Source organism: Amphiura filiformis, chromosome 9, assembly GCF_039555335.1.
Source record: "Amphiura filiformis chromosome 9, Afil_fr2py, whole genome shotgun sequence".
Classification (NCBI taxonomy): Eukaryota; Metazoa; Echinodermata; class Ophiuroidea; order Amphilepidida; family Amphiuridae; genus Amphiura; species Amphiura filiformis.
This window is the reverse complement of record NC_092636.1, coordinates 25,357,168-25,378,027: the sequence shown is the minus strand read 5'-3', so window position 1 is coordinate 25,378,027 and position 20,860 is coordinate 25,357,168. Positions and strand designations below refer to the sequence as shown.

Below are 20,860 nucleotides of genomic sequence, written 5' to 3'. Positions count from 1 at the left end.
TCTAATCATTCCATGTATCATATTGTCCGTTTTGAATTTACTGGTCTTTATTCTGCCGACTGCCTCTGGTGAAAAGGTATCCCTTGGCATCACCAACCAGGTCGTGCTCTATCAACAGTTTGTAGGTTTGCTTCCACCGCCATCACACATTATACCGATCATAAGTAAGCATTATGTGCGTGATTATCGCAAACAGACGAATAGCAGAAAACTATACCGCATCCCTTTGTATTAAATTGACTACAGAGGGCGGCTTTATTAGTCCAATAAACTTCCGTAACAATCGTGCAAATCGTGTTAACTTGGCTGCATTTGTTATACAGTTCTTATAGCGCTGATCATTATAGGCTATGAAGCCCGGGCTATGGAGGCATTTCAACAGCACCCTGGTTTGGTGGGAAAAGGTCATTGAACTTTTACACAGAGGTCAAATTCACAATTGCTCGGACTTCGTTAACAATACAATCAATGTATTCCTCTAGTCACAAGGATTCAGAAAAAGTATAGTTTGACCTACCTACGACGTACATTTAAGGAGTTACGAGCAAAATGTAACATCGTGACGTCATAGGTCTAAGTTTTGCATCACAGGGAGTAAAACTGAAAAATGCTCCGATTTTGTTAAAAATAGTCCCAACTTATTGGTCGTTTTGTGATAAATCAGAAAAATGCTTTGCGCTATGTAGGATTTTTCGTTACGTCAGTAACACATCAAAATCGACAACACCCATTGAGTAGCATTGAGTTCTATTGAACCAATTTGACCGTGACAAATTGTTGTGTTAAAAGTCGTTTTTGCCATGGTCGCTGCTCGCGTTCGGCGAATCGCGGAAGGCACACACAGATTATATAAGGACAGATTATAGTCATCTGCTGTTCATCAAATGAATTGGATGATGTAAAATACTTGAAAAAATCCTATATCTTTATATTTAGCGTATTCAAGCAAATACATGGACTAAATGTTCAATAAATTTGCACTCGGATTTTATTTTATTATGCTTAAGTCTCCGTGTACAATGATATTAATTTAATTAAAAAAGATCAGACAATAGATAATTAAAGTTAAAGATGTTTTCATTCAATATTGAACTAACAAACAATTTCTTTTGTTCTGATCATTCACAACAGGTCATTATTTCGTTGCAATGATTGTTATTACTTGCTTATCCATTGTCTCTGGTGTGCTTGTGGCGGCATTATACCATCAAGACAAAGCCAAACCAATTCCACATTGGCTTCGGAAAATGTTTAAGCTTCAAACGTCAGCAGATTCACCTGATGAAAATCATTGTTTAGATGTGAGAACCAATGATTCGAAACTAACCGCACGAAACTCACGCGAATCATTCAAGAAGGGAAAGAGTTGTGTAATTGTCGTTTCAGATGATTATGAGACACCAGTTGATGCGTGCCTGGATAGCTCTTTCAAAAGGGGTTGTGATAAGAAAGGCTTACAAGACCACCATAATGACAGTAATAAATGGCAACATTTAGCCAATATAATCGACAACATATTGCTAGCAATAGCTTTTGTGTTAACTATCACTGCTATTACAGTAACAATGGTGTTGTTTTCGACGCAGTAACTATTAAGATATTCCATCGTATTTTCAATATCCTGGATGCTTTTACTATATTGCCAAACGGACACATTTTCTAGATTTTCTGCTTTGTCCGGGCGTTCATCTTCAATACGGCTAGATATAAACGACCTTGCTTCGTTACATGAGACTGCGAAGACTTGTCATTCACGAAGTGCCAAGACTAGTCTGCATCTGGAAGGGGTCGGAAATGTTCCGAAATTCAAACATTTACCCTCCACCGCCCCCCTCCCCACACAACTCAAATTCAGTCTCCTTAATCCGCCATTTTAGCTAATTTTAGGCTAATTCACATAAAGCACCTCTTAATATACAGATATCCCCTCTTTCTTATACAATGTAAATAGATTCATACTCATTTGATAAACAAAATACAGAAACTGACCTAAACTTCATTTTCAGAAATAAACTAGCATAAATTGAATAAGATCATATTGTTCGCGTTATAAGAATGAAAACAAATGTTTTCTGGTTGAGCCAGCATTTATCTGACACCCGGTGGTCTACAATACACGAAAAAAGTGCCATTAGCCTACTAATGGTATTCGTAGGTAACATTGGGTTATGATGTCACATTAACTATCACATGTCCTGGATTTATTTTTCAAGATTAGTAATGGTACTTTTGGTTCCTATAAGGCCAACATGTATTCGTAGGTAACATTGGGTTATGATGTCATATTAACTATCATATGTCCTGGATTTATTTTTCAAGATTAGTAATGGCACTTTTGGTTCCTATAAGGCCAACATGTCTTCAATCAATGGGCAAAAGGAAAATATTGTGAAGGCATTTCTATTTTGGACTTTAAAAAGGGGCCCGTGTACACTTTTGGTTGGATTCGACCATATATACTTCACTCTGCCGTCAGCTGTGTAACTCTGCAACATTCGATGGTTATAACTCGTCCCTTTGACCTACTTTTTCTTGTCCCCACTTTTGTTTTTAAAAAAAACTCTCATATCACCAAACCCCTACTAGTGCACGTATAAAACGACGAGATACGCCGGCACCCCTACCTATTCTGGCATACCGTAATTGTAGGGACTTCACAATGTCCCCACTTTGTAAAAATGTCCCTATTTACACAGTGAAAAGCCCCATGCGCATGTCCCTATTATTACGGATTCACGAGAGCACCCCCCCCCCCTCAGTCAGAACATAAAAACCACTGAAAGACCACTTTTTTTGCCAAAATTGCACATTTTACGGCCCCCGGGAAAATACTGGTGCCGCCACTGCATATGCATGTTGTGTCTCCAAGAAATATCGTTCAGGTGGCATAAAATGTTTTTGTTTGTGTAATTATTTTAAACTGTATAGTTAAACTATTATTCACGCGAGTCTCATTAAAATAACCCCGTGTCCTGTATGGGTTCCATGCATAATGGGCTATTCCATTTAAAGTCCACATTCCCCCTGTGGAAGATTTAGCTAAAGTCTTCCACAGAGGGAGTATGAGCTTTGAATATAGAATAGAAAGTTGGGTAACTTCTATTTAAAATACTCACTCCAGTTGTGGAAGATATAGGTAAAGCCATAATACAGAGGGAGTATGGGTTTCAAAGTGATTAACCCTGGCAAATTACATTCAAAAAACATACTCCCCTGTGGCAGATATTTCCAAAATCTTCCGCAGGGGTAGTGTGGATTTTAACTGGAATAGCCCATAGTGTGAACTTGCCAAAACAATACAATACGATCACATCGACTACCACAAAGTCATGTGAGACTCCCACACAATATTTGTGTTGTTCAGATTGTCTGTTGATCCGTGCAATTGTTATTTTTAACACAATCAAGCAAAAATGAGAATAAAGTCGCCAAAGTTGTTTATGAGTTATGACCTGATTTACCCCGAGGGAGGGGAGGGATTCTTCGAAAATTTTTGTACGGGGATGTGCCATGCCAGACTTTCGGATACTGACTTTCTCTATACCTACTTTTCTTTTTTTTTTTTTGCAGCCCATCAGTATACCAATTTTTCACAAAAACAACACCCAAAGAGCACCCAAATTGACTCAAGTAAATTTATTGTTTAAATACCCAATGTTTCCAACTGTAATTTGCCTTTCGTATGTCAATTTTTGGTGACATTTGCATCAAGCAAATACTTTGCATCAAGTTAAGGCTGATTTTTAAAAAAGCGCAGTGATTTATAGTGCCCTACGCACAGGTACAACGCCTAGACGTTGATCCACAAGCCTCAGCTCACTTTACAGGTTCTTTATCATGATTAAAAATTGAAAGACCAGTCTTCTACATTGAGGCTGGCTTTCCCTTTTGAAGGGAATTTTGATTGCGACATTGTCCTTATTTTGTTGTTGTGGAACTATACTGTACTGGTATAAGCGGTCTTGTGGCGACTTGTATTTAGTCAACAAAACACTTTAATATGAAGTTCCGTCAAACAACCAATACATGTATAATCATATTGCGCATGCAACAAAAGTGACTCAGGTTGAAGGATCTTCTTGACTTGCTGGCCACCACACAATCCTGAAGTTTAACTTGGCTTGGAAAATATGGCTTGGAACATCATCAACTTCTTGGTGATACTGCAATTGTTTGGTAATGTATCCCATTTTGTCAGTTCCTTATATAGCTATAAAAAGCATACCACTTGACGGCTATACCAATATAGGGCCTACACTAAATGTATCACTTTTTAAACACTTTAGGCGTTTAGCCAAATTGGTGTTATTATCTACATGCTTTGTGTACAATAGGCCGATATAGGGCATCCAATTGATCAATCTGCAACTTTTAAAATTTGCATCTTCCTTGGGATTTTGGATCACTGTGTCTTTATTCGATTTCAACGAATGAGCAGTGCCGCCGAGAGCCATTATACGGGCCCGGGGTAACATGAACACCAGGCCCCTTTTTATGGGCCCTGAGGTCTTTTTCTTTGCTTTCATGGGCCCATTAAGGTATGTTTTCTTTATCTTTACGGGCCCCAAGAACCCCGGGCCCGGGGGTAACGCACCCCCTTAACGGCGGCACTGCGAATGAGGTCTTAAATCCGAGCTAAACGATGCAGCTGTTTGTTCCAATTATGACATATAATCTCTTAAAAAATATGTCAATCTTTTAACGATTGATGATAGGAATCAATCTAAATAGATTGAAAAATAGATTGAAATGTGTTTTTGTTTTCACTCTAGCTCTATTTGTAGACTGATTTCACTATCTAAGCAAGTGTTACTCCTAATGTACTGCCAAATGACATGTGTTACATATGTTTGGCATGAGATTTTAAACTGTTTTAGAGTGAACATTTTCAATCTTTTTTTCAACTGGAAAGGACTTGCCCCTAATTTTGGACAGCAAAAGAGTGGAAAACAATGAAAATCAATCCTTTCTACTGAAAATTAAATAAAAAAAGATTTGCCCCTAACTTTAGTCACTAAAAGATTGAGAATCACTCCTTTTGATTGAAAATAAGTTTGAAAAATTCAAATCACCCGACTGAATATACAGTCGAAAACGATTTGTCCCTAATTCCGGACGGCCAGATTGAAAATTCAATCTTTTTTATTGAACAGTCCTGTACAATGATTTTATAAAGTCGATAATATATTATCGACTTACATCACACGGGCGCAGCCATTTGCCATTGGCGCCAGGATGTCTGTCATGTGGCTTGAAGCTCTGCGGGAGGTCTTCCTGTAGTTTCCAATGGCACGATAGGAACTGTGGCCATTTTTCTGCTAAAAAAATTGTATTTTGTGCTAATTTAAAACAATATTACAGAAAATTCTCTCGATAACTTTTTAAATCTCTCGACAAAGATTTTACAAATATTGTTTTGTGCATTGTATGTGAAATTTAGAATTTTCATTCATTTTCAAAATTCTCCTATTAATTTGTGTGTGTAGCTGAAAATCATCGAGGCATCTGACAATGGGTGGTCTGCTAATGGCTGCCTCCATGAGCTCTACTCGACTTAATTATTTTGCTGTCTGTATAATGTATGCAGATATTTGATCAAAACAATACAAGTGAAACATCTTGCATGCAGAGTGAAGGCCTGTTTGATTTGATTGCAGCCCCATTCAGGGGCGGATCCAGAAAATTTCAATAGCGGGGGGGGGGAGCGCCGAGCCATGTTTAAACTTGTTAAAACATGTGTAGAAAATCTGGACAAAATGGCGTTTAGCTTTAGCTAGCTTTGTATTTATGATCTAAACAGACAATTTACTTTGATATAGGTAAAACTAGAAAAATAACCTGGTACATGTGATATGGCATAAGCAGAATAAAAGTCAGTAAACTATTATTATTGTTATTATTATAGTTTACACTCGCGTTTAACCGACCTTAACATTGGTATGTATACAACCCAAATACTTCCTCAAGTGTGACTAATGGGGCGTCAAATTGTTACAACGACACCAACCTTCACAACTATTTTTAAACACTAAAAGAACAAAAATAACAATTCATATCAAAATTTTACAAAACGTCACATGATGGAATGTGGCGCTACGCTGTTAAAAATAAAAATATATTTACAGAATTTGTCCACTCGCAAGTGAGAAAAGGTGAAATCAAAACGGATATTCTGACAAAACTATAATATTACACATGATGTGCCTTTAAGTGGGAAATATCTTTCTTTAGCGAACTATATTAGTTTGAAACGCTAAAAATGAATTCCGAAAAAAGCTCACTGGCGAAGTTAAGGCCTATAAAAATCAAAAATCTTACACTAAAAGACACAATTTCATGCCTAATTTTAACACCGGGATTTTAAAAAAAAATATTCAAGCACTATGTTTTAATTTGACATTACAGTAGGAAACCAAATCATTGCTTTATATTTGACCGAGAAAATGAAGAATATAATTATTCCTTTCTTGGAAGAGGTACGCACTTTGACGTATTCTAGATCTTTACTTCTTCGTTTTTACTGGATAGTAGTACATTGACTACATAAGATATGCCTGGTTCGCAATTACCTTTCTTTGAAGCCATGTGGACTATACTAGCCCACAAGAACACTGTAATCTCTGCCCAAAATCATGTACATTTTCTTAATTATTTTAGTAGCCCATTACTTCATTCACAACATATGATGTAATGTGGAAATTCCCAAGCCTAATTATAATCATTAGCCTTTCACATTACAACACTTCCTTGGGAATTTCCAAAATGATGTCATATCCACTTTTAGATAGGGAATTCTCAATCCATAAATGGTCCTGACTTTGTTTACCGTGATTACATGACAAAGGGGATTCCCAAAATGTCATTACACACCAACTCTTGCAAGGGTGTTTCCCATCTCTCATATATCTCATAGATGAATAATCAAATTGAATTACGCAGGGTATATCACAATATTATTAAAGAGGTTATACGCATGAATTGTTGTCCTTTTCTTTTCAGCCTTTGCATTAGGTAACCCACCCATCGACACACCCAGCCGTTGCGCCAATGCTCGTCGACCAGAAAACGGCCACGTGAAATGCTGCATTGATTTGAGTAGCTTTGATGACGTAGATACCAATTCTGGCGGCGAATCTGGCGGCAAATCATCTGGCGGCAAATCTTCTGGCGGCTCATCCCACGGTCCGGATGTCTACACGTGCACATACACCTGTGATACAGGGTTTAAGCTGAGTGGACCATCTGTTCTGGAATGCCCTATTGATACGATTACGGATAATCCAACTTGTGAACCAGGTGAGATGGTTATGTTAGGTCTATATAGGATGTGCGTGAAATTATTTATTGGCTCCAAACAAAGGATTTGAACCGATGTCCTTCACCATAATAATGGCGCAGCGTAGTCCATTCAATTAAATGTTGTCATCAACCTACTTGATCGTGGTGCATTTGTTATAATGTCTGACAGACTGTTTTACAGACTGACACTAAAAAGATGGGATACAACTGGAGTGAGATTGAAGTCAAAGCCCAAGACAGGCAGATCTGGAGAACACTTGTTGGCGGCCTATACCCCGGGAAGGGGTGAAAGGCGATAAAAAACTTTAAAAAAAACTGACAGACTGTTGTAGTAGATTGCAATCATGCTTTTGTTGAATGCATTTGAGTAGTCCGCCATATTTACGGTAGGATACGTCATATGCACAACTTCTATACCCTCAATCCTTTGCCGTTTTCTCCCGCCTCATAACGCTTCCAAAATTCAATTAGGCTACAGTAACGATGGACTACAATTATGATACTGAACATTCCCGAGATTTTGATATTGATACTACATTTATAATTTTATATCGTTATGATAATTTGGCAGACTGCTAAATATTGATTCGTCTTTGTTAAACTCATTTTACGCATGAATTCACTTGGTTCTTAGTCTTTCATTCACAGATGTCAAGTTATTCCCTCGCTTTTTCGTCTTCATCTTCTTCATCATCAACATCATCATCATCATCATCATCATCATCATCATCATCATCATCATCATCATCATCATCATCATCATCATCATCATCATCATCACCACCACCATTAGCACCACCTGCACCACCATCATCATTATTATAATGAAAGACAGAGATAAATAGATTAGTTCGCGTTTGAAATTCTGACAATTACACAGAAAATGCCGGACTGCGCTGGTCGGCAGCCAATCACGGCGCACCTTTGCACTGACGTCGGACGCGATTTAGTCTTTTTATCTCTGTCTTTCATTATATGATTATATTACCCTTTTCCTTTTCTTCCCTTGTAACATTTTATTTTTCTTCTTCTCCAGTTGAGTGTGAGGTCCTTCCACGGATAGACCACGGATCCCTCAGTTGCAGCGAGAGTTTCCAGTATGGGTCCGTGTGTCAATACAAATGTGCAGTGGGATTCGACATTTCCGGTGGAAGTTCAAGTTTGACTTGTAGTAAGGACGGGATGTGGAATGGCATTGTTCCTATGTGTCAACCAGGTAAGGCATGTAAACATCTCAGAAAACAACTACCCCCCCCCGCCTTAAGGGATCCGGAATGAGCGTTTTGAGCGTTTCGACAGTATTTTTTGTGGGACATACGAGCACATCAGACATATCGAATTGCATTCTGAATACGAAGAATGTCTTTCTGATATCAAATAATTTTCATTTTTTGAAATTCACCATATAATACAAATTTTATGACAAATTATTAAAATTTGATATTTCTCACATTTTTATATATTACAGTCCTCGAAGTAAATTTTATAAATCTAATGACATATTCTTAAAGTGTATGTAGCTGGGAGGAAAAGCCGACGATCAATTGAAAATTTTGACCTTTCCTATTGAAGATATGAATTTTTTTTCCCAAAAGACCTAATTTTTTTTTTTTTTTTTTTTAAAAAAATCCATATCTTCAATACGAAAGGTCAAAAATTTCAATTGATCGTCGGCTTTTCATCCCACCTACATACACTTTAAGTATAAATCATCAGATTTATAAAGTTTACTTCGAGTACTATTAAATATCAAAAATATCAATTTTTAATCATTTGCCATAAAATGTGTATTACATTGCGAATTTCAAAAAATCAAAATTATTTGATATCAGAAGGACATTCTTCGTATTCAGAATGCAATTCGATATGTCTGATGTGCTCTAATGTCCCACAATAAATACTGTCCATACGTTCATACCCCACCCCTTAAGGGATCCGGAATGAGCGTTTTGAGCGTTTCGACAGTATTTTTTGTGGGACATGAGAGCACATCAGACATCGAAATGCATACTGAATACGAAGAATGTCTTTCTAATATCAAATAATTTTCATTTTTTGAAATTCACGATATAATACAAATTTTATGACAAATTATTAAAATTTGATATTTTCACATTTTTGATATATAACAGTCCTCGAAGTTAATTTTATAAATCTAATGATATATTCTTAAAGTGTATGTAGCTGGGAGGAAAAGCCGACTATCAATTGAAAATGTTGACCTTTCATATTGAAGATATGGATTTTTGTGTGTGTGTGTTTTGAGAAAAAAATCCATATCTTCAATACGAAAGGTCAAAATGTTCAATTGATCGTCGGCTTTTCATCCCACCTACATACACTTTAAGTATAAATCATCTGATTTATAAAGTTTACTTCGAGTACTGTTAAATATCAAAAATATCAATTTTTAATCATTTGCCATAAAATGTGTATTACATTGCGAATTTCAAAAAATCAAAATTATTTGATATCAGAAGGACATTCTTCGTATTCATAATGCAATTCAATATGTCTGATGTGCTCTAATGTCCTACAATAAATACTGTCCAAACGTTCATACCCCATACCTTAAATAATGGCCATTATTCACAAACGGGCTATTGTATTACAAATCTGTAAAATGCGTTGGAAGCAGAATTTATTTCTGCACATTTTGACACCTCATTTGATACGATAGCTAAGAAAACAATAAAACACCGGTCAATGTAGTGAGGGCCAGATTTGAAAGTTGCACTTACACTATAAAAACACTAAGGTATCATTACATAGATTTCCTTCCATTATACTGAATACAAATCAATAGAATTTACTGCAACTTTCATATCTTGGGCTACATTGATTTAAATGTACGCTATGACTTCAATATTTAGACAATTGCTACAAATGAGGTGTCAAAATGCGCAGAAATAAATTCTGCTTCCACCGCATTTTACAGACTTGTAATACAATCACCCGTTTTTGAATAATGGCCATTATTTTAGAGGGTTAGTTACTTTGTTGAGATGTGTATGTTTAAAGCTTTTATCAGTCAGTAGTGCTCAGCTTTAATTTTATATTGCTATATCTCTGTTTGATCAAATTTCCTCATGGGGACACTTAACACCTAAAAGGGGTTTTTGTAAAGTAAAGTTTCCCAAAAGCTGCAAATTTGGTGGGATGGTGTAACTTGATGAAACTTGTACATTTTTGGGGAGGAAAATATGACCCGAATACCGTTCGGGTCATACCATGGCAACGGCGCACAGTGTCGACATCGTCTAAATAAATACTTTTCCCCTGAAATGAATCACGTCCTAATACTCCGTTGGTGAGCGACGGGCGATTGGTATTTCACTAATAATATACCTCGTCTTTCCGAACACAAGAAAAGGAGTCCTATCTGGTTGGCTATAAACCGATCGCTAGATCGCTCAGTGACGAGTGTACAAACTCATGTATTCAATTCCATTTAAATCAATATTCTATTATTGACGCAGATAAAGAACGTTTTATAGCTATTCACTGTGCTGTATTGTATATAGATTTGTGATTTAATATTCTATAGCCAGCGTACAGCACCGTGGTCTTAGCTGAATGGGCTTTCATTTCGTTCTTTTTATAAATAATATTCTCAAACAGTTTAATATATCACAATTTAGATGCACGATTTAAAATATTTTAATGGTGAAAATGCAGTAACATATATCCACAGCAAACAGCAATCCCCTTATTATTAGTGTATTGCATTTCCAGTTAGTGTATTGGAAACAAATCCTGCGTTTTACCTGACAACAAATCAAATTTTCTTGTAATGTCAACACCATGGGTACTGAGCATGCACATATTGCATAAACGTGTATGAATGGAAACACTGCGGTATCTCAAATCGTGTAATTGATATGCTTAGCCTGAGTCGCTCGGCCTATCTCGAACAAAATCGCCATGCGTAGCTTTTGAAGAAAGAGTGGACTCGCCGTACTATCACGGCCCGTATCACGGCAATTTTTGACACGAAGATATTGGATGATGACGCTGTGCGGCGGCCATTTTTTTCAAGGAAACTTGCTCGCAGGATTTCTCGTTAACGAATTGGCTGATTTTGATGGAGTTTTTTCTTTTGCCCCTTTTAATGTAAATCTAATTTTCTTCAAACAAGACAGTGTCAACAATATAACCATTTTGTATATGCCCTCGTCTCTGTTCACAAAACTTTTATTGGCAAAGTCTGCAACTACTACAGTAAAATTAAGTATATCTTGGCCAAACTGGAACACTATAAACGCTAGTGGCTCCGCGATAAACACACGCGAATAAAGCGCGGTACTGAAGAAAGCATACACGCGCCTTACATTGCGTACACGCTTAGTACGCTACATGGACGCAACGCGCATGTTCCAGTTTGGCCAAGAAATACGTAATTTTACTGTAGCCTAGACTGCGCTGCGTTCCTTTTTTTTTTTTTTTTTTTGATAAACAATTCATACGTTTCCATGCATGAAACCATTTAAAATCTATGACGAAACACATCACATCTCCAGTGACTGCCCTGCCCAGAGAATGGATATCTGAGCTGTTGAATCAGAACAGGAATGATGAGTTTTCCATGGTCAGGTCAGAGAGATTAATTTAGGGAATGATAAATTAAACTGGTCTACTACAGTAGACTAACTGTAGCCCTGATGAATACTCACCAAAGATCTTGTTTCAATTTATTCTAGTTCAATGCCCAGCATTAGAGGAGCCTAATCACTGCTCATTGTCGTGTCCTAATGGTCGTACATTTGGTTCTGATTGCCGCTACAGATGTGATGACCGCTTTAAACTGGATGGACCATCCGTGGCAACCTGCGCTGCGAACGGGACATGGACAATCCCGGGAAATCGGCTACCAATTTGTAAAATAAGTATGTATTTCATTTTTAGTACAGTCATCCCGGGCAGTCATTTTTTCAAGTAAAGTTTAATAATATCTCAAGTAAAGTTTAGTCATATGAGTGACATATGGTCCGACAGGGTATTTTTCTCCCGGGGAATCATGATCCTGTTAATTTTACACATCCTAAATGCTCATTGTGTTTCCCATTGTCTCATCAGGTGAATGCACGCCGTTGCCATTGCTTGTCCACGGATCGTGGTAACGTTTGTGACATATGGCCCGACCGGTATATTTTTATTTGACCAATCATGATCCTGTTAATTTTACACATCCTAAATGCTCATTGTGTTTCCCACTGTCTCATCAGGTGAATGCACGCCGTTGCCATTGCTAGCTTTACACACATATCATTGTTTCCCATTTTCTCATCAGGTGAATACACACCGTTGCCTTTGCTTGTCCACGGATTTTGGTAACGTTTGTGACATATGACCCGACAGGGTATTTTTCTCCCGGGGTATTTTTATTTGACCAATCATGATCCTGCTAATTTTAAACATCCTAAATGCTCATTGTGTTTCCCATTGTCTCATCAGGTGAATGCACGCCTTTGCCATTGCTTGTCCACGGATCGTGGTAACGTTTGTGACATATGGCCCGACAGGGTATTTTTCCCCGGTATATTTTTATTTGACCAATGCTAGCTTTACACACATATCATTGTTTCCCATTGTCTCATCAGGTGAATGCACACCGTTGCCTTTGCTTGTCCACGGATTTTGGTAACGTTTGTGACAATTATGGCCATACAGGGTATTTTTCTCCCGGGGTTTTTTGTTTGACCAATCATGATCCTGCTAATTTTAAACATCCTAAATGCTCATTGTGTTTCCCACTGTCTCATCAGGTGAATGCACGCCATTGTCTTTGCTTGTCCACGATTGTGACATATAGCCCGACAGGGTATTTTTATTTGACCAATCCAATCATGATGTTGTTTCCCATTGTCTCATCAGGTGAATGCACACCATTGCCTTTGCTTGTCCACGGATCGTTGACATGCAACTTGGGATGGCACAGTGGAACTGTTTGTTCCTATTCGTGCCACCGTGGTTATACACTGACTGGAGGGAACTATCTGTTAAGATGTGATGATAGTGGCTTCTGGAGAGGTGATATACCAACGTGCGAAGCAGGTACGGTAATTCGCTGTCGTAGTGCACGTTAGAATGTAACCGTTGCTAGGTCAACTGGATCACGCTTTCTTTGTTACGAACCACTGATCGAAATGATCACAACACAAAGCCTATGGCATATCAAAATTCGGAACAGGTGTATGAGTCTAGGCTTGGAGCAGTAACCAATGGTTACTAACGTGCACTACGACAGCGAATAATGTCGAAATTGTAGTCAATATATACGCTTAGAAATAGTTGCAGCTACAGCTTCAAAACTCAACCGCCAGTTGCCCGCCGATACCGTCCGGTTAGAGCCAGTTTCGATTGTTCTAGCCAATGGAGCGCGGTTCAAAAAGCATTAAAACCAAAACTTTCCCATGTTAAAAGTGACATAAAGAGTCTCAATGCGGACGAAGTGGAAAACTTTTTTGGCCCCCCTTTCGAAATACCTAAAACTTTTTGGTCCCTCTCTTTTAAGGTCCAAAACGTTTTTGGTCCCCCTCCCTTTTTACCAGCCCCCCTCACCAAAGTATTAATGAACACTCCCTAATCATGACCAATCAAAATGTTGCCAAAATTATGCAAATTTCTGCTCATTTTAATGCTTACTTTAGCTGTCTATGAGTTTTTCGGAGAATTGAAATTAAGGGCGCACAACCATATAATTCTATTTCGTGGTGTGAAATCTGCTACATGGAATGGTTTGATGTCGTCGTTTCTTTCTAGTCACTTGAAACCTCTGGAAAATGCGCTTTATAGACCCAAAATGTATTTATTTATTATTTACCCACATGTACTTTTTCCTCTCAATATAGGCAATTCCACCAACACGGACTTCGCTCTCTACGACTTTACCGATGGCGGCGTTCCTAATGGGCCGAGTGGCATTGTAGGTCCAGATAGCGGCAATGATGCAGCCAGTGGTGGTCTGAATGCAGCGGGTATCGTTGCTATTGTCGCTGTGATCGTCGTTCTTATGGGTGTTGTTATTGGCCTATTCGTAGCGTAAGTATATCTACGAATTGTACATTACGTTACTCCCGACTTAAACATATGTCACATTTTCACTGTTTGAGTTAATTTTTTACACCCCAATTTGGAAGTTATGGTGTAATTTCACCTGGTGCAGCGCAATTTGAAGTGCAGTCTCAGAACAATCCAAATAAATTTACAATTTGGTAGAACACTTACTTTCAATATGGGCCAAAATATTTTGCACAGACACTGCAATGCCCCGCATTCCCCCCCCCCGATATCGCAGTACCAAACAATCCCAGGAAGGATCGGTACAATGGGGGATGAGGTTGTCAATCTGGTCATCCACCTTTAAAGACACATTGTTACTTCTTTTTTCTTCCAGATATCGCAGTACCAAATAATCCCATGAAGGATAGGTAAAATGAGGGATGAGGACATGAGGTTGTCAATCAGGTCACCCACCTTTAAGACACATTTGTACTTCTTTTTCCCCAGATATCGCAGTAAAATGGGGGATGAGGTTGTCAATCCGGTCGCCCACCTTTACGACACATTGTTACTTCTTTTTACCCCAGATATCATATCGCAGTACCAAACAATCACAGGAATGATAGGTAAAATGGGGGATGAAATTGTCAATTCGGTCACCCACCTTTAAGACACATTGTTACTTCTTTTCCCCATGCAGATATCGCAGTACCAAACAATCCCAGGAAGGATATGGAAACTTGTGAGTGAGCCGCACTATGTTAAAATTGACCTAATTGGACTTCAGCTGAAATCTAAATTTTAGAAGCACATTGAACATGTTGAACACTATTCGCCGTAGAAGTGACGAAATAATCGGATTAACTACCATAGTGTCACAAACCCCTCACGGAAATATCCTGCGCCTCCTCGAGCCACTTCCGGTCCTGCCGGGACTCGAACCCACTTATACCTCCGTGACATGCTCCCCCTCCTCGTAAGGCGCGTCCTCGTGCCTTAGTTCCTCTGTTTAAACTGGTCGTCCTTGATACAAGGCATACTCGGCCAGACTGGTCGTCCTTGATACAAGGCATACTCGGCCAGCCATTTTTATGAACGCCTAACCCTTTCCGATGGGTGATCCCCCTGGTGTTAAGAAACACCAGATCCCACCGCTGCCATCATTTATGTCACAAACCCCTCACGGAAATATCCTGCGCCTCCTCGAGTATCCTGCCGGGACTCGAACCCACGACCCTGGGTTTAAGAGGCGAGCGCGCTAGCGTATAGACCAAAGAGGACTTCCCCGTCAGGTCTATAACACTAACGCACTTAAATACTTCCGTGACAATAGCAATAGAGGAAAACAATTTTTGAATAGATCGCCATGCACTACAACGTTCACGCGGTACATATGCGTTGAACTATAGATGTCAAAGAAATGCTGATCACTCGCACCAGGGATTCTATTACGCTCGCACCTGTAAGGTAAGTATCGTTGAAAAGAGCGGTATTGTATTCAATCTAGTCGTGTTCACACAGTCGGACATAAGTGAGTTATTACCGGTATTAGGCGACTTACAACCGGTAATAGTGACTTATTACCGGTATTAATTGACTTAAGTCCGACAGTGTGAACACGACTTATGATTGCAGACATACACAGGTGACGAGTGCAACCTGTTTGTGGTGAAGGGCGTCTATTCAAAATTGTTTTCCTCTATTGCTATGGTAGAAATTAATCCGATTATTTACGTCACTTCTACGGCGAATTCACTGTAGAAGTGACGCCGTCCTTTTGTTTCGTAAGTCTCAAAATCAATCGTAACTTACGACTTATCGTACCCTTTGTAAGTAATAGGGATATTTACTACAGGGACTCTTCGTAAAGTTACGTCTAGTAAAATGGTATTCGTAACTTACCAACGCTTGCTTGAGGTACGTCAAGGGTTAAAAGTTTAGTGATATACACCCCTGAAATGAGTCGCAAGTATACTATAAGATTGTTACAAAACTATTACTACTCAGATTCTGTGAACATGTTAAATGGGATCATTATTTGGAAGAAACTTTTAATGCGCATGAAGCTAATCAAGATACATGTATATGCAAGATAAAACTTAGTTGAGCCCTTTTTCATTATTTGTAAGGAAAAAAAACCCAAAACAGACAAACAGAACATGTTTGTTACCTGTAGCAGGCGGGGATCTACGTAAGTATTTGAAAATCATTGTCTTCAAGTTCATCGTGACTTCAATTGATTTTGTTTAGTATATTAAATGTTCATGTGACTTCCATCTTGATGCTATGTCAATGGTGTATTGTCCGAAAACATGATGGTGTAATTAATTTTACAAAATATACTGTTGACTAAATCTTGGTCAATATAAACATCTCAAAAAAAGTAACTAACCCCCCTTAAATAATGATCATTATTAAAAAACGGGGAATTGTATTACAAATCTGTAAAATGCGTTGGAAGCAGAATTTATTTCTGTGCATTTTGACACCTCATTTGCAGCAATTGACTAAATATTGACGTCACAGCGTACATGTAAATCATTGTAACCCAAGATTTGAAAGTTGCAGTAAATTGTATTGATTTTGTATTCAGTGTAATGTAAGGAAATCTGTGTATTGATATCTGAGTGTTTTTGCATTGTAAAAATTTGTATGTAAGTGCAACTTTCAAATCTGGACCTCACTACATTAAATTGACCGGTGTTTTATTGTTTTCTGAGCTATCGTATCAAATGAGGTGTCAAAATGCGCGGAAATAAATTCTGCTTCCAGCGCATTTTACAGATTTGTAATACAATAGCCCTTTTTGAACAATGGCCATTATTTAAGTGGGGTTAGTTACTTTTTTGAGATGTTTATAATGATGTATGTTTAGACTCAGTTTTAAATATCATTTCGTTATCACTTTTGTTCTTTTAGGAGTCTATTATTATTTAAGAGGAAGCGTATGTTGTAACTATATTCGTCTTTGCATAACTGAATATTGATTACTAGTGCCGCACGCCATGATACACGTGCACGTCGTATTAAATCGTACATCAGTTGCACGCCGTGGGGAGATGTATTTCCCATGTTAGAGAATTGTATCCACTCTCCAACCCGTTCGGACGCAATCATCTCGTCTCCTGATGGTTAAATACCACTAATTATGTGTTACACGGGTTTCAATGGGGAAATGGCTAATTTCGGGTGGAATTTTCTCATATTGGAACTCTCACAGTTAAATGCCACTAATATCAGGTGAAACTATATGATTTAGATGCCAAATGATCAACAATTCAACATAGGTTGACCTGAGACTTTTCTTGTTTTATTTAACGCACTGAACCGTAAACACCTTAAAATGACAGTGCGCCCTCGAAGCTGAAAGTTACAATATGGTAGGGCGAATATTTACTAAAATCGAAGCCGTGCGTATGAATTTTGGTACTATTACAACAAAAATGTCATATAATAAGAGAAAATGTACCATTTTGAAGCATCAAACCCTAAAAAGTACTTTTTTGGCTATATAACTTGATCAATTTCAGCGAATTAATGCAGTCTTTTTAGATGCCATGAAAACAAATAGTTACTCGTCGTATTTCAATGTATCGCCCAGGCCTATTAGTGGTATAACCTGATATGTTTTGTTCCGGCCTTTTGTTTATGACGGCGTGTTTACTGTTTGTCATAACGAGCACGTGGAGTATCAAATTCCATTATGCTGCAATGTAACTCTGGTACGGTTTAATAATATAAACATTTATTATTTTGATCCGTGTGTCTGAAGATATAAAATCACAATAAACATGATAATGCTGTTTCACCTTGTTCATTTCGTGTTAGCCGTTTCCTTTCCCGTTCATTATTACCCCTCCTTTTGGACTCCAAATCCGGTATCTCTCTCTCTGCCTTTCCCTTGAGTAATTCCCTAGGTTAGCATCATAACACGTGGCGAAATAATACTGTATCGCTTTATTTGCCAGCTTATGAAATGGGTGATTTGTCATTCAATATGAGCTCAGGCAGAGCTCAGGAGGCCGGTCGAGTGCAGATCAGTCAGAACACGCTTTTCAATACGGAATAAATGCTAACCTCATCGTGACATCATCCAAGCAGCAAAATTCATTTCCCATTGAAAAAGCGTTATCCGACGGATCTGCAATCGACCATCGGATTCAGGCAGGAGGGTGAGAGTTCATAAGGGTACCCCAGTTTACCCCCCCATCGGGCAAGTCTTTGTGCGAATTTGGCCTTATAATATGGTCCAGGACGATATGGTCCTGGTCCGTCCTGTACCATAATGGTACAGGGGCATGTTTGATTTATTGTCAATTTAAGTAAGGCTAAATTCAATAAACAACAATAATGAAACAATAATGAATGTTACATTTGCAAGGTTCATGAACATTTATCAGGTTCATGATATGAAAAGTTAGTGTCTGATTCAGGTATTCTTGGAGTTTCAAAATGCAATGTGTGAAGAAGTCTGACATCTGTTGCAGGAGATTTTGGTGCACCGTCGGGTGTGACCTCCTTTTGTTGGCCGTCATGCACTTATAGGCCAATCAAATTAAAATTAAATCACCCACCACTAAATGTAACAGAAACCATTTAATCACCATTTATTTTAGAAAATATATTAAAGAACATATTAAAAGTTCAAAAATTAAGTAGTGGAACAGTGCCTAATTTGCATAAATCCAAAATGGCCGCTTATGCAGGGGTGAAATTTCAAATTTGGTCAATTGTTGTTAAAAACCATACCAATGTATTCATTCGTCATAAGGATTCAGAAAAGAAAAAGTATGGTTTGGTATCTCCGATATAGATGTACGAGATTCGTCAAATCTCGTACATCGTCAAAATATAGTTCGAGAATTTGATTGTCCCTCCCCCTACACTTTTTTTTAATTCTTTTTTCTCGAGCCCCCTGACGAAGCAAATCTCCTCATCCACTTTTTTGATTCTCGAGCCCCCTGACGAAGCAAATCAGGGGTCAACCATTAACAATTTTAGTTATATTTCCGTCCCGGTACGCCCCTTTTCGCCAACATCTCGCCAAGCAGTTCTGAAGAATTGGCAGCTCCGATTACCAATGTAATGGCACGATTGCCACGCATCTCTTAACTCCTCTTCACCTGATAAACGCCCATTTAATACCATTACATTCTGTTGCGGATAGTACCAAACTCTGTACCTAAATCCACAAAAACAATTGTGATTAAACATTCCTTTTAGAAAAGGTTAGTGTCTGATTCAGGTATTCTTGGAGTTTCAAATTGTAAGGCGTGAAGAAGTCTGACATCTGTTGTAGGAGATTTTGGTGCACCGTCGGGTGTGACCTGCCTTTGTTGCCTGCCATGCACTCAGTATCTGGTCTATCTGTGACATTCGCGCAAAAGAATCCTTTCCTTGAATCGTAATAGAAATGTCTGTCCGTAAAGAAATCTGAAAGTTGAAGAAACTTTTCCACTTTTTTCAAGGTCAAGAGAGAATATTTCTTGAATGCATCTCCGTCAACAATAAGGACACGATTCCTGTCAACATTTTCAAAAAGGTTTTTAATATATTTGATGTAAATTCCCTTTTGAATAAACAGATGCGATGTATTAAGGTTGCCACGGTTATCGGTTATTGTTTCCTCAAAGTTTCCCAGCATTTCGTATCCTCTATAGACAGTAATTTTTTGTGATGATCGTTTGTTATATCTATACGTTGCTAACCTTTTTAGGTCTGGTCTTATTCTTAACATAACTGATACATGCTTATAATCAGATATAGCTCGCTGTATTGGATCACGAAGCATCAAAATCAACTTTAAGTCACGAATGACATTACTAACCATATATTGCAGCGTTTCTGGATTATCAATATAGCCAGGCGAGTCAACTACGATAATTTGCTCTGATGTACTCATTGGCATTTGTTTCACCCAATCTCTGACGAAAACACGTGGATTAAAACTTATTCCCGATATAGTTTCTATTTCAGGATGAAGATCGAGAAATTGTGTAAGAGTTATAGTACCACATTTCTTTACACCGATAATAAGAGCTTTTGGCAGTTTCCTGTCGCAGCCCATTTCTTGAAGCTTTCGTTGTGATTTCAAATGTTTTTTTCTATGGTAACTGTAACAACTAGTGTCCCATGTAAGTCTGCCGTTTCTGCTCGGAATGGCTTTGTCTCCATTTATAGACTCAAGATGTTGTAAAGGATCCTTGTACATGTATTGTGTCCAGCATAGCAGCATTAACATTGGCAATGTACAAACTATTACAGATATAAACGCGGAAAAGCTTTTATATGTTCTAGCAGTAATCAAGTTAGTTGTCCGTCTAGTTTCCAGTGACTTCATTTTCAGTTTACAATGAAGTGCTTCAAATGCATTAATTTAATTAAACGCAATATCTGATAACAAGAAATGCGTCGCAAGTTTGGTTGACTTTTCTGTTCAAGTTCAAGAGATATACACAAAGTAAACCATAACCATGTAAAAAGTAACTGATAAAGTTCAAGACATACACACAGTAAATCATAATCGTGTAAAAAGTAACTGATAAAAATTTCTATTCAA

At 38.1% G+C, this 20,860-nt stretch overlaps 2 protein-coding genes across 3 annotated transcripts; one reads left to right on the top strand and one right to left on the bottom strand.

Moving 5' to 3' along the window:
- The first annotated feature begins 3,950 nt into the window (after positions 1-3,950).
- Positions 3,951-18,099, top strand: LOC140160793 (E-selectin-like). Of its 2 annotated transcripts, none has more exons than XM_072184099.1 (7): positions 3,951-4,176; positions 7,000-7,296; positions 8,336-8,515; positions 12,000-12,185; positions 13,174-13,353; positions 14,151-14,340; positions 14,696-14,958. In XM_072184099.1, exons 1-7 carry the CDS (start codon positions 4,131-4,133, stop codon positions 14,712-14,714), a joined length of 1,098 nt encoding a protein of 365 aa, XP_072040200.1. In that variant the 5' UTR covers positions 3,951-4,130; the 3' UTR covers positions 14,715-14,958. The 2 variants fall into 2 exon arrangements, with proteins under 2 accessions (XP_072040200.1, XP_072040199.1); XM_072184098.1 differs by lacking the exon at positions 14,696-14,958 and adding an exon at positions 15,002-18,099 and having other exon boundaries at positions 3,952-4,176.
- Positions 18,100-19,507: 1,408 nt separating this feature from the next.
- On the bottom strand, positions 19,508-20,641 carry LOC140160024 (heparan sulfate glucosamine 3-O-sulfotransferase 1-like). The gene has a single exon (XM_072183293.1). It carries the CDS (start codon positions 20,639-20,641, stop codon positions 19,508-19,510), a length of 1,134 nt encoding a protein of 377 aa, XP_072039394.1.
- Positions 20,642-20,860: the final 219 nt, after the last annotated feature.

Coding starts and splice junctions, on each gene's coding strand:
- LOC140160793 (XM_072184098.1), top strand. CDS start 4,131: ATGGCTTGGAACATCATCAACTTCTTGGTGATACTGCAATTGTTTG. Junction 13,354..14,150: donor TATACCAACGTGCGAAGCAG/GTACGGTAATTC, acceptor CTCTCAATATAG/GCAATTCCACCAACACGGAC. Junction 14,341..15,001: donor GTTATTGGCCTATTCGTAGC/GTAAGTATATCT, acceptor TTCCCCATGCAG/ATATCGCAGTACCAAACAAT.
- LOC140160024 (XM_072183293.1), bottom strand. CDS start 20,641: ATGAAGTCACTGGAAACTAGACGGACAACTAACTTGATTACTGCTAGA.